The sequence below is a fragment of the Cryptomeria japonica genome, chromosome 2 (genome assembly GCF_030272615.1).
Source record: "Cryptomeria japonica chromosome 2, Sugi_1.0, whole genome shotgun sequence".
Lineage (NCBI taxonomy): Eukaryota > Viridiplantae > Streptophyta > Pinopsida > Cupressales > Cupressaceae > Cryptomeria > Cryptomeria japonica.
The window spans coordinates 665,219,208-665,234,135 of record NC_081406.1 but is presented as its reverse complement, the minus strand read 5'-3'; the positions used below and the strand labels follow the sequence as shown (position 1 = coordinate 665,234,135).

Genomic DNA, 14,928 nt, shown 5'->3' with positions numbered 1-14,928 from the left:
CAGTCATTAATTGTCTTTCTATTTCTGCTGTTCGATAGTCCTTCATTCAAATGAAACTTCTTAAATATCCTCCAAGGAAGATGAATGGACACCTACCTTACCCTTTCACCAAACAATGTATCTTCTCAAGGTAATCACTGCCTAAGACATAATTACTGCTGCCTTATTAGATCTGCCTTTTTTGTTTTGACCTTTCTTCCCTAAACTTGGGCGATTAAGCATTTTTTTATATATGTATTTCACTTAGGTGTTTAAACATAGGGTCGGATCAAATATAAATCTAATTTTATTATTTCTAAGTCATCTAGCAATTTAAATAATCAAAAGTCGGCCAGAAATATAAAATTTATTCTGTTAATGTAAGGCATTGTAATAACTTGGAGGTCGGCCCTAAATATATTTAGTTTGATGTTGAGTCAGCCCTTGTAATTATTTAATACACTCATATTTAATTACATAAATCTGTGATTTATTTTCATGACTGCTGCAACTAGGGTTTATTACTGCTGTGACTAGGGCTTGTGATTGTTGTGACTAGGACTTAAGACGAGGCATGACAGTTTGCCCTTCCCAAGATTGCTTGTCCTCAAGCAATGTAGGTTTCTATGAATTGGATCATGAACGCCCCAATTTAACCCTTGGAGATTTGTATTCCTTATTTAATTTGGTTGACCCAACGTTTACGCAATATCCTAGATATCTCTCTATGCTAAAGCAAGGGTGATCTTAACATATATTAAAATGAGGATTAGAAGCATAACACACATCTATGACGTCAAATGCAATATTAGGTATGAACCAAACATGGAGCATACACATAAAAACACGAAGCATACACGAATATATGTAGACACTAGGCATACACGAAAATACACGTATTGTTAGATCCCTTCTTATTGACTAGAATGCATCCATTGATTTATTTTTACCTTGTGGTCAGGCAGGATCAAAGAAGAAAGAAAGAAGTATTTGGATATGCAACAAGCAAGTGCATTGAAGGTTTTGTTAGCAGCTAGGAAGGGGGCCTAACCCTGCGTTACTACTCCTATGAGCCAAGAAGGAGGGTTAACCCCACCTTGTCACTTATGATCCACTTAGAGCCAAAAAGAGGGCCTAGCCCCACCTTTCTACCCCCATAAGCTGAGAAGGAGGCCTATTCCCATCTTAATGCTCATAAGCCACTTAGAGCCAAAAAGAGGGCCTAACCCCATCTTGCTGCTCATATGCCATTAGAGCCAATAAGTGGGCCTAACCCCATGTTGGTGCTCATAAGCCATTTAGAGCCAGAAAGTGGGGCTTGTTGGAGCTCAAAATTGCAGGTTGCCAAACCCTAAGAGGATGCCAGACTCTATGATCAAGTTAGGCAGTCAATTTTGGCCAACTAACAGAATGTACCTTCAAGGTTGTCAATTCCCTACTTCTTTTGGTTCTGCTAAACCAAGGTGGGTATACCTTATCACCAAGTATCTTTACCTTATGATAATTAAGCAAATTATAATTACAAAATTGTCTTAAGGTCAATCTCAAATTAGCACGAAAATTTGATATGACCTGAAACCTATACTCCTACTTTCTACTTCTCTGAAACTGAAAATAAAATCTTGCTGACTGAAATTATGAGATTATAGATATAGGATCTGGACCAGTGCCTTCTTCGCCTATTGGGTTCAAAGTCTTATGAATTTTCTTTCTTATATTCTCCTTGTTAGACAGTTTGACAAATACCATCCACTATTAATCTTTCCACACTTGGTGATTAACCTTCACCATGACAATTACTATATATGCAATTTTAATCTTTCCTAGAAAGAGGCTTATACAGTAATAGATCCAAAAATACTATTTATCTTGCTCATTCCACACAACAATGTAGCAGTCTGAAAATAATGAAACAGCCACAGTATGCAGAAAAACTTAAACAGCCTTTGATTTCTCAGCATCAAAATAACAAGCTCGAATTGAAAAGCATCTACGATATTTATCACACAATAGGAAATAAAAGCAGGCTAGTTTGTATTACTGGCAGAGATATAAAAGTATATATTTTTCATCATGTCCTTGCATAAAATAAATGATCTTACTTTTATAAGTAAAGATCAGACACATACGAAACATCATGTCTTTTGAAAATAAAACATAAGTTAGTTACACAGTGTAACTAACCAAACAAGTTTTTTAACGATTCAAGAGAAACAAATTAACAGCCCCTGAGTGATCTACATATTCCTGCTCTTTATAAGTAGTGATGTTTGAGACAAAGTGTCTCATAACATATTCTTTCCTATAGAGCCTATTCAAGATAATCTTCATGCTATCAAGTGTTAATTTTAGTAATCAGACTGAGATTAAATAACATAAACTGTCAGATCTGATTATATTAATGTCTAAATGTAACTAATTACAAGTAAGCCCACCTAGGGCTTGAGAAAATCAACTTATCTGAATTACAAGTTCTGATCAGAGCTTGACCAAATCCCAATCACATATAGGGCAATCTCTAGGGCAGATATCCTTTACTCAGAATTCACCACCAAGTAGGGAATACTTGATCAGAGGTCTCTAGAGTTGCACATTGGATGAACTCACTCAACTGAGATGACATTCGCTCCTAATGTCCAATGTCTGATTGCTGCTCTGCTGATCACTTGTCTCCTTAAGGATTTCGCAAATCTCAAGATATGGTTGCTGTCCTTCAATATGTATTTGTTGAGCCTTGGATAGATCCGCTGACCTCCAAGGAAGATTCGCTGATATTGCAGAAGGACTCACTGATCTTCAAGATAATTCGAATCTATATGAAAGGCTTCATCTTGCCTTGACTTTATATGAGTTACAATGCCTTAACTTTGCTAGGTCGGCCATATGAAAATTCCCGCCAAAATATAAATAAATAATTTCATTTCACAAGTTACAAGTATAGGTCGTGACCTATTTACAAGTTACATAATTTTGGTGCCAAGCCATATTTTACATAATGTTTACACGTTATACATGCAAGTCACAGCACGTTACATATGTATTTAACATAAATCGCCCAAATAGGGCCCAGTCAACACGATGACAAATTGCTAAGGCCAAAAGGCCAATTTAGAGAGCTGGGTCGACCCAAGCTAGGAATCTGACCTAGCTATAAATCAAGATCAAGAACATGATCTTCATCGTTGATCTCGTCCAGCGCTTGTGGGAGTTCTTGTGATAGCAACTCCTTCCATTGTTCCCTGGGCATTGGTGTACCATCTTCATTATTCAACGGTGAAGGGAGACTTTATGCGTTTTCTATATCCAATCGACTCATATCATCTTCCAGCTCTTCTTCGTACGCCATATGTTTTGACCATAACTTTTTGATGTCCTTAGGCAACTTGGAAGATTCAGGATCCTGTGCTTTGTCGACTATCTCTTTCACTCTTTCTGTAAATTTAGCAAGCTCCTGCAATGCCCTAAAGGTTCCTGCATAAAGGTTCCAATAATCATTTGCATATTGCATCGTTTCACTAAACCTATGGGTGACCAATCCCGCCATCATGTCATAGGTAGTTATTTTCCTTTGCTCTTCCCTCTTCTTCAATGTCTTCTAAAGTTTTTCTGCCTAGTACCTCCAGTAATTTGTATCTTGAAGCGCTTCAGTTATCTGCTGCTCCCATTCATATGAGAATTCCTCCTTATTAGAGATTAATCTTAATTTTTCCTCAAGCTATGAACTTGTTCTTCCACTTTCTCATAATTTGCATTATATGCATCCCTTTCTTTAACTACATGCTTGCTTTGTGCTTTGGTAAACTCTGCCACATTGACATTCAAGTCTGTTGTTTCCAATGGATCTATCTCACCAACCTTCTGGACCATAAGGTGACCAAATACTCTATCAGTCTCCACTGAGGTGGGCATTTTATTTCTTGGGTACAAGGCCCACTATAAGAGCACCTATTTGTCCAGATCGAAACCAAAACCAGAGTAAATTTTATCAATATCTTGCAGTGACATTTTCTTTTGAATGTCATGGTTCTTCACAAAACTATCAAATAATACAGCAGAACTCATATCCCATCCAGGCACAATAAGTACACTAGCATCCTGTAGAAGCTATCTTCCCTTGACAGGGGTCATAGTGGCATTTTCATTATCAACATCTTGTTGCAACTTTTCAAGCAGTGCACCCTCATTTTCCTGTGACCTCACCAACTTGTCGTATAAGCATTTTCCCCCTATACTTATACAAGAATGTTTTGAACTCCTGAGAGTGAACAAATTCATCATCTGAAATAAACTTCTCACTAACAAGCTGTCTAGTATCCTCTCTTTCTTCTATAGCCTCTGCGACAACCTCCTCTCTTCTTGGAACATGAGATGAATCACGCTCTCGGATGTCCTCTGTATCACTTTGTATTGAGGGGGTAGGCTGCGGTGATAAACGCATAAGAGGTGTCACAACTTGTATACTTCATCCTAGAGGCTTCCTTGCATCTCTATCCAGAACACTCGGAGGGACTCCTTCAGTTATTTCATCCAAATGAGCAATTTTTTCATTGATGCGAGCAATGGGGTCCTGAATATCTAAATAAACACTAGACTTCAATAAGTTGTGATTCTTTCTCCAATCTTCAGCCCTAGTCACCCATAGCCTATAGCTCACCCAAATTTCTAATCAAATCTTCTTGTTCAAGTGGTACATGCTCATAAGAGCGTAATTTCTGTGATTGCTTAGCTGAACACATGAATCCTTCACCCTAGGTTCATCTTGTGTTAGGCCATAACAGGCCAACTTATTTTTGATGAGATCATATCCTTTAGTAAAAATAACTGTAAATTCTCCAAAGCATAGGTATCCAGGCATGAGGGACTATTTCCCATGTGCTCCTAAATGTGTAGAGCTTGCTTCAGCGAGCTGCCTCATAATCTCTAAGTAAGCAATTCTGTTTGGCACCGTTCTCGGGAGTAGCAGAGGGGCACCCTCAAATCCATACACTCTGATCTTTGTTTAATCCTTGAGGGCATACCAGTTTCCCCAATTGTGATTGACTAATTGTCGCTCATCATATTCTTTAGGCCTAAGAAACTTTTGAATTTCCGAATGAACGAACGACCTAGAAGTTGACACAAAGGCTTAACAAAATACTCTTCAAAACACAGACTGGGACCATAAACACCTCTGATCCCATATAATCGTCCACATTTGCACTGGCTTCCTCATGCCTTGTCTATCATACTCATAGACTCTGAGATTGTCAATCCATATACCCATTTCTTGCCCAACATACAAGAGCATATGCATCAGCACAAAATAATGTCGGAAATGAATTTCTTTAGGTTTACTTTTGATTCTTTCCAACCCATGTTTATTTGGACTACCATCAAGGACACATAATCAAATAGTCGAGCGTCATGTGTCTGCATGTCCGCAGCCAATATCATAGGCGCCACATCCATTAGAATACCGGCCTCAATCCCCATAATTTGACAAATCGAATAATAGGTATACTTGAAGTATTCTTCAAATAAATCTAAATCATATGGGGATTCTTCATTTTCGTCAAACATCCAGAGATTGTTTCCATCTCTAGGCCTATGAGCCGGCAATCTCCATCTTTTGTATACATCTTTAAGCCTGGAGTACTCATTTTTCAGGAGAGTGACATCAATTGGTTGATCTAGGGTTAAGTCCAAATCAAACACTCTAGACATGTAATCCCTTGTTATAGGTACCAGTGGTTTCCTAGCAACGTCACGGATTACCTTGGTTTTGGGATCATAATTCTTAGCAAGCAGAATTATCAAATCAACACTCACAAAGACATTGGGAACTGCTAATTTTCCTACATTGTAGACCCATGCATTGCATATGGGCTCCCCCTTGTTTCTTTTTCTATAATGGTATAACACCAATTAGTACCCTCTCATTGGTGTCCATATGTCACTCAAATCTTCATATTTGTCTCCTAAAGCATCTGATTTCGACTAAAAAGACCTTTTAGACTTAGGGCCTGAATCTGGGAATTAGTCCATTAAGTCTTGGTTTAAATGTCTCCCTTCTCTTTTTTGTTTCTTCAGCTTAGTCTCCTGAGGGCTTTCTACTTCAGTAGTCTTTTCTTTCTATTTTCTACTCCTAGGTTTTTTGGATGGACCTTCCATTGTGACAGAGACAGAGCAATTAAATTGACAATGTACTTTTCAGAATCAAGCACTTACTTGGAATTGAGGCATTGATCCTGAATCTCTGCTTGCTTCTTGCTCGCCCTTGCTCTTACCTTCACCTTCAGTAACCTTCGAGATTGCTTACACTGATCAAATGTGTGCGAGATCACCCTTTTGATTCTAGCTAGAGAGTTTGTGTCGTTTTAGAATCAATTGCAGAACGGTCATTAATGCTCAAATTCAAAAATTTGTGCGATATAACTTCGAATTGGCATAACATTAACGTCGAGAGATCTTATGGATTATTATATAAGATCTCCCACCACCATTTCGATGTAGGTAGCATTTTCGGTGAAACCATTTTAGCTTCCACCGTCGTTCACAAGTATAACGAAAACCAGCTTTGTCGGTGTAACACTTACCAACTTCTTTGACATCACTCACTTCGGTGTAAGTCCGGATTTCGATGTAACTATCTTACTCCTTATCAATCTTTATAGTTATGCTGAAACAAGTGTTTCGGCAAGATCAATGATAGGCTTTGTCGATAGGTTATTCTGGCTTCCTTTTGTTATTGCGGGACCTACTAAGTTTTCAACATAACATCTCTTTTCGGTAAGATGTTTTTTAGTTTGACCGACTTTTGTTACTATACCAAAAATTAGTGATTTCTGTATGATCAATAATGAGTTTCTCCAATATATTCTCTTCCATGTGGGACCCCCACAGTAATACCACAATAGACTTCGATGTAGCCTAGGCTCTTGACTCCGACATCTTTCTTTTTGGTGTAGCACATACTTTCGATAAGACATTCTAGAGCTTAGCAAAACAGCTATGTTATACCGACGCTTATGTTTTCGGTGATACCTGAAGGAAGTTACACCGATAAAGAAACCTTTTCGGTGTAACTCAACTTTTCGGAGGAGATTATATTCACTTTGTTGGTGTTGCTTGCTACTCCGAAATGGTGTCTTTATTGCTGAAATACACAATATGTCTTGCTGAAAAATGGCTTATCTGCAAAGAATATCTTAATGTTCCCCTTTGAAGCTATATGTTGGGCTCTACCCTTATGGGAGCCCATTTACTCCACATATAGAAATTTTTGCAATATCATCTTTGATATTCATGTCTTTCATTAATGAACTTGTAACAATAATAACCTCATCTGATAGATAAATAAACCATTCTTCTCAAACCAATATCCATAGATTTACAGAGTTGAGTGTTAGTATTGCAAAGAGATTTTTCCCAAGTCGATGAAATACAAGAATCTTGGTGATGATATGTATACAAAGTTTAGGAAAATGGGAAAATGGCTACTTGAGAATCTTAAGGAAGACTGAATTTTGCCAAAAATTAGGGTTCCAACAGGGCTAACCCCATCTTGCTGCTCATAAGCCATTTTGAGCCAAAAAGTGGTCCTAACCCCATCTTGCTACTTATAAGCCATTTAGAGTCAAAAAGTGGGCCTAAATCTTCTTGCTACTCATAAGCCATTTAGAGTCATAATGTGGGCCTAACCCTGTCTTGCTACTCATAAGTACATGAAATGTCTTTATAGTTATCATATTCATTTGCCTTCATAACTGTGTTCTTTATAGAAATATGCATTTCATGCCCCTCTCCCCTTAAAAAACTTATGAGACCTTTTCATAGGTCACTGTGTTGATTGCAATTTGATGAAGACATCTCATAGTGCTGCCTCGTTCACTTTTATGAAGCTCACCCTTAGCATTTGTCATTGTTTCATCACCTTTTTTATCACTGCCATCAAGACCTTGTGTGATCATCATGTATGGTCTTTAGCAATATCTTTGTTCACTTATCCTACCACTGAATTTTCACTGTCATCTTCTCATTCTTTGCTTTTAACTATCCTTGCAAATCTGCAACCTATATTTAAGAACTCAACCTTTCACTATTTTGACTGTCGCATATTGTCTCTTACTCTCTAGAAGACCTATCTAACTATCCTCTATTCTTTCTAAAGGACTATCAACTCTTGATGATTGTCTCCTTTGCAAAAGTGGCTATTAAACACTGCCATAACAAATGCAAACCCTTAACATAACGTTGATTGTTCATTTCTCATACAACACCTCTCATGTAGCATTTTGAACTGTGAATCCAAGCTTGGCTTGTAATCCTTGGTCAAGACAACCTTAGGCGATCTGCCCTCTTCAATTTGCTCAATTCTTTTTAAATATCTTATGAGTCTCACCATAACAATTGCTTCAATAGCCACAGCTCCCATTTCACTCAGCTGATATCATAACAAACTAAACATTTAATTTTGAACTTGTTTGAAATCAAGCGCTTTTGAATTTCTCAATTTGCTTGCACTGTAAATCAGCAGAATTGTTGGTCCACAATTCACAACTATAGAGTACAACCAGAAGCACTAAAAGCCCAAAAAGAGTTGGGTAGTCTTTCAATCCCATAGCTCTACCTCTTTGCACCTATTTTGAAAAGCATAAAATGCTTTCCAACCTCCCAAAGTTCTCTTCTTTCTGCAACCTTCCCAACTTAGATTTTTGTTGGAAGTCAATTCCGAGGTATTTGTAATCTACCACTTCTTCAAGAGTACTGCCTTCAAAGTAGAACTTATGTTGGTTATGTTTTTTAATTTAGAGAAAACCATCACTTTCATCTTGCTAATATTGCCATGCATCCCCACCGTTCTGCAAAAATGCTCAAGGGAAAGTAAGTGCTCTTGCAAGCCAAGAGCAAATTTAGCAATCAGAATAAGGTCATACACATACAAAAGAAGCCTTATAACAAACTCTCCCAAACGGACACCATCACCTCCTTGCAAGTTTAACCATTCTTCAAGTTTGTCAATATATAAACCAAAAAGGGTAGAGGACAATATGCACCCTTGCTTGACCCCGATATCACTCCTAAAACTTTCGGAGATGCTAGCTGAAGTTTTGATTTTAACTTTAACCTCCTCATACAACCTATGAACAGCTGTTGTAAGATGCATAGGAACCCCAAATTCCTCCATTTTGTAACAAAACTTATCCCTAGAGACTGTGTTAAAAGCTTTTTTGAAATCAACAAAACTACAAAAGGTTTCCTCCTTTTTCTCCCAAAATTTTTCAATGATGTGCCTTAAAAGTTATATTGTGATCAACCGTGGAATGCTTCGGTTTGAAACTTTCTTGCCCTTTAACACGTTTATCTCTTCCTTTGGCCCACTTGCTAATTCTATTTTCTATCATACTCCCAAACAACTTTGCAAACAAAGGATTTATCATAAAGGTCCTATAATTAGAGGGATTATTGACATCAACACTCTTGAAAAGAAGTATTGCTAGGCTAGTTGTCCAATCTATAGAGAACCCTTGCTAAATGACGTTGTTGAAAATTTTCATAATGTGAGATGCATAAGTTTTCATACCCCACTTTAGATAAGTCTTCTCCTTTTCCAACATCCATCTCGATCTCCTACACAATGAAAAACTTAGTGTGTCGACCAAAGGGAGAGGGTCTATTAGAATAATTAATTATATTTTAGTCACCTATATTTAGTTCCTTGTTTAATGGTCATTTAGTTTTTTAGTTCATTAGCTTTTAAGCTTTATTTAGCATTTTGCTTTTTCTTTTTAGTTAATTAGCTTTTAAGCTTTATTTAGCGTTTAGCTTTTTAGTAGTTCACTTTAAAAGACTTGTTCTTAATTTAGAACGTCGTCCTTGTAATCTCTTTATATACGTTTGTATATTGTTGAATAGATTATCCGATTATTGAATCATTCATTCAATTTATTTTTCATGGTATCAAAGAATGGAAATTAAAAATTTCGAAAGTTTTTGTTATTAAAATTTTTCGAAGTTTTTATTGAAGAGATTTTTTTTAAACTATTTTTTTTTAGCAAGTTCTTTTCTCTTCCTAGGCGGATTTTTTTTTTTGCAGGCTGAAATTTTTCCTAGGGTTTTGACCCTTCAATTCAAGTCAAAATTTTATTCTGGTTGCATATTCTTGGTGGATTTTTCGAGACCTCAACTAGGTCGTCGTCGGATTTTTTTGGGTGCATCGTTTTTCATGCCTTGATTTTTGAGCCGTCCGATCTACAATCTGATTTCAAATTCTTTGTGGGTTTTTCAAGAGCTTTCTGGGGTTGGTCTCAAATTTTTCTGGGTAGCTCGATTTCCGTGCCTTGAATTTTATGCCAGCAAATTTGCCTTGGAATTTTAAAAAAGTATGCAATTTCTACTAATTTTGTGGGCGTCGGGAATTTTGGTGTCTTCTGGGCGTTGTTTATGCTGTACATCCGACCTAGGGTTTCTGCCCCTATTTTTTTTGCCTTTTTTTTTTTTTATCGTCTATATTTTCTGCAAAAAAAAAAAAAATTTATTATTTTTAGGAAAAATTTCAGGTTTTAAGTTTGCGGAAAATTTTAATTTATGGGTTTCTTCCAAACCTCAAAATTCGCACTTTAGAATTCGTGTCTGAATTCTCCTCCAGGGTTTCAGATTTTTCGTGCAGCTGCTTCTATTCTGAGTTTTGAATCAGATTCTTCTATCTCATGCTTTCACTAGGTTGATCTTGTTCAACCTCCATTTTCGTGATGGCATCTTTGACCAACATCATGTTGGAACACAGTCAAAAGTTGAACAGCTGCCACAACACCTAGAAACAGTGCATGTTCACGATATCTGAATATCATTGCCTTGATCAGATTGATTTAGGCCAGACCTCGTCCTACAGGTCCCAGGGTTTTCACATTTTTTTCCCCAAAAATTGTTCGTAGGGTTTAGAATTTTTTCCTTAAAAATTATTATCTGTCATCTGCAAAGCTTGCATGGGTTTTCTGATTTTTCGCCATAAAAAATCATGGGAGGGTTTTGCTTGATTTTTTTTCTCAAAAATCAGGGTTTTACCACATGATGGTGTCTGGTGTTTTCCTGCATGATGTCTGATGTTTTACCGCATGATGTTTGGTGTCTTACCACGTGGTGTTTTGGGTCTTGCCATGCGAAGTTTCAGGGTTTTGTTCGATTTTTTCCACAAAAATCATTTCAAGGGTTTTTACCATTTTTTTCCACAGAAATCATTTCAAGGGTTTTTACCATTTTTTTCCACAAAAATGATGATTTGTATCTTCAGTTTTGAAGGGTTTGCCGATTTTTCCTCAAAATCATGGTTTCAGGTTTGAGTTTGGTTACCCAACGTCAGGTTGGATGGATTCTAGTATTCTTGGTCATTAACACTTTTCAGATCCAGGGAGGGTCTCCACCGTAGCAGAGTGTTCTTTTCATTTGTGATCAAAAGACCTGCAGTGTCTTCTCTAGGGTAGTTAGTAGATAGAATGACCATTAAGTGAGGGTATTAGAATATTTAATTATATTTTAGTCACCTATATTTAGTTCCTTGTTTAATGGTCATTTAGTTTTTTAGTTAATTAGCTTTTAAGCTTTATTTGGCATTTTCTTTTTTCTTTTTAGTTAATGAGTTTTTAAGTTTTATTTAGCATTTAGCTTTTTAGTAGTTCACTTTAAATGACTTGCTCTTAATTTAGAATGCCGTCCTTGTAATCTCTTTATATACGTTTGTATATTGTTGAATAGATTATCCAATTATTGAATCATTCATTCAATTTATTTTTCAGGGTCAACCTTAGAATCCTGCTCATAAAGTTTCCTTGCATAATCAAACCATTGAGAAGTTGTAATATTATTTTCAATTTGCCTCTTTCTCAATTGAAGCTCAACGTGGGGTTATTTTTCCCAAGGAAGATTAGCTCTTCCCTCCTTGTAACCATGACATTGGCTTTTTTCTTTCTTAAATCTACTTGTAAACCTTGAGGTTTATTTTTTTCTTGTTTTGCTCTTTCAAAGCTCTGCTTGCCTTTTTGCATTCCTCATCAAACCAAGCATTAACTGGAAAACAACTTGTTTCAGATTTCCTATTTTTTCCTCTTTTGCACTCTACAAGTGAGCACTTTGAATCAAATTTGTTAGTGCATGACTATGAAGGCCGTGGAACAGAATTTTCTCCTTAAAAAGCCTCTCTAGCACTAATCTTGAAGGTACTACATTTTTTTTTAGTTAAAAGAATCCAGCCCTTTGAAAGAGATTGCTGAATACACTGAGTTTTCATCCCAAGCTGCTTATTTTCAGTTCCAAGAGATAACTTAAATAAATAAATCGGTTTGTGATGAGATTTTAAATCCCAAAGCTGTTCACCAATCAAAACTTCCTCCATTTTCTCACAGAAAATAGTGAGCAAATTGCATAATCCACTACACTTGCACCATCATAGGTATTACAAGTGAAATTACCAAACTTCACCCATCTAGCCAAACCATTGCAAATGACTAAATCAAAAGCCCCACATAAAAAAAGCAGCTGCTCCCCAAAAAGATTGCAGTCTTTGTTGTCTTCTGAAACTCTTGCCCTCTGATAATTACTTTATCATGTAAGACAAATAGGATTGCAATCTTCCTTACAACAAAGAACGCTAAATTGTTCACTTGCAGTCCTAACATTGAAATCACCCACTAGAAGGATCCTTTTAAATTGTTGCAAAAGGGTCTTTGTGGTCAAGCCCCTACTTTTGTAAGTTTTTGAAACTTGTGGAGCAAAATAACATGCTGCAATTCTAATAAGAATTCCATTTTCTGCAAATTTAAACCAAATGAATTGTTTATTTGAGTAGTCTCTTTCTAGATGAATCAAACGACCTCCTTTTTCCCTCACTAAGATCATGACTCGCTGGGTATGCATATGACAGTGGGAATGCAAGACCTGGGTGAATTTCACAGAGACTTACTCATCAGTCACAACAACTAAGTCGAAAGTTTTTCCATGTATAGGTTTAATGGGATGATCTCAAGAGGTGAAAGCATTGGACCTTCCAAAGGATGGCATTCCAATCTTGGTTAAATGTTAAAATTGCATAGAATGCCTCATCCAACTCTCTGGGTGTGGTGTATCCCAGAGGAACTGCAAGTCCCGGGTGAATTCCATGGAAGAGATGACCGTCAGACACAGCAACTAAGCGGAGGATTACTCAATGCGGAGAGTTTATCAAATTGAAAAATTAAGAGGTAAAGAAAAAAGCAAAGGCAGATAAAAAAAAAAATTGATGTTGAGAATCACACAAGTGAGAGATCGGACAACAAAGGCCCATTTTCCCCCAATTGCATACCGGTCCAGGACGTGTTGCTTTGCAAAGTTTACCAATGTTTGAATAATGATTGTTTTAATACTCTTTATTATACCCTAAATGAATTCGCTAAACATAGCAGAGACACTTACAAGCACTACAATAGTCTTGGTATCAGAGCTCCACACAGCCTGCAAATTTTGACCCTCCTTCTGGATCGACTCTGGATCCCTCAAATACTTACCCAGCCTTAATCTGTGCTGCAAAAATAAAAATAAAAAACATACCCAAAGAAAAATTAGCATAGGGCGTGCATTCAAAAGCTGTCATTAATTCAATTAAACAAAAATTTAGACACAATTACCCGTGTGGAGCTCCATATTTCCAAGTGGGAAGGAGAAACAACTAATAGAATCCCATTGATGGATTTCATGAAGAGGATCTGTTGCGGAGTAGGCCATACGCCTGACTCCAGCGGCATTACCTCGGGCCATCCATATGCCATATACATGTTTAAGTGCCTCTATCTTGAACTCGATCAAGAGCTCAAGCTTTCAAGGAATATAGTGGAATTGATTTTAACATGCCAACAGTTGTATTTCGGTGTACAGATCTGTTAGTAGAATCAAATTAATAATAGACTGGCAGAATTTTTTCCAGATCTGAAACTTTTTTATTTATTTTCCCGTCTTCCTCTTAATGTGGAGTACTCCTGTCTTGATCGTGGAGAGACGGAACGTCAAGGACTGCGAAAGAAGGCAGGCAATAAAAAGGCGTCAGAAATGCCCACTTTATGGGTTTAGCAAAAATCAAATTCTACAATGTTTTCATTTATAGAGGTTAAATTTTTAGCCATTAATTTTATTTTTTTTATTTTACATTTAACAATTTATTTTTATTCTATTTTATTGAGTTTTAATTAGATAAATATGTTTTATTATAACATCATATAAAAATTCAATTTAAATTTTATTCTAAAAATTGGTGAGGAGAAATATACATTTTAAAATTTGTTTTGAACAATTTTTGAATAAAATATTTTAATTTGTTTTGTTTGTATCATGTTGATTTCAATTCATTTCTACTATTTTAAAATATTCTTGAGCCATAGAATCTAGGTTGATCCATTCTCTTAGTCCTTCCCTTTCCAAGTTGAAGGTGCAAAGGCAACCTTAATCCACAATTTTTAAATCTATTATTAACTTGTCGAGTTCACTTTGTTGACTTTTTCACAACCTTTAACACCTTTTTAGTATACATTGGGTCCAATTGAGCTTTTAGGGATCTCTATATAAAGCAAAGTCTTGCATCATTTGCCATCTTGCAACACAAGGATTAGAAAAATTTACCATTACATGTAAAACCAAAGTAGCATGCTTCATATTAATATGGGTTGAAAATATAAGTCATGGTCTACTAAGATTTGAGCAATTGATCCTATTTTTGGTCTATTATTGGATAGCCTCTTGCTACCCTTTGTGGGTTATTCTTTGCCTATTGTGGTTACTCCTCGCTATGTCAGCCATTGTCTTTAACTCATTACTCCTATTTCTTAAATTAGTCATATCTTGTTTATACTTTCAATATTCTCGTGTCAATTTGTCATAAAAGTCACAAACTTTTATATGTTAAATTTCTTATTTCATTTTGCATTCTATATTGGATTAATGTATAACCTT

At 36.4% G+C, this 14,928-nt stretch overlaps 1 protein-coding gene across 2 annotated transcripts in view; it reads right to left on the bottom strand.

Moving 5' to 3' along the window:
- The window catches only part of LOC131049756 (uncharacterized), a 137,321-nt gene extending 123,279 nt beyond the window's left edge, over positions 1-14,042 (bottom strand). Inside the window, exons 1-2 of one of the 2 annotated variants that reach the window (XR_009106805.2) lie at positions 13,614-14,025; positions 13,402-13,509 (exon numbers count right to left, since the gene is read on the bottom strand). Coding sequence is in view for 1 of the 2 variants with exons in the window: in XM_057983821.2 (XP_057839804.1) it covers positions 13,402-13,509; positions 13,614-13,760 (255 nt within the window). In the remaining variant the exon portion in view is untranslated. Of the gene's footprint in view, positions 1-13,401; positions 13,510-13,613 lie in introns of both variants that reach the window. The other variant, XM_057983821.2, reaches the window with a different exon arrangement.
- Between the last annotated feature and the right edge of the window lie 886 nt (positions 14,043-14,928).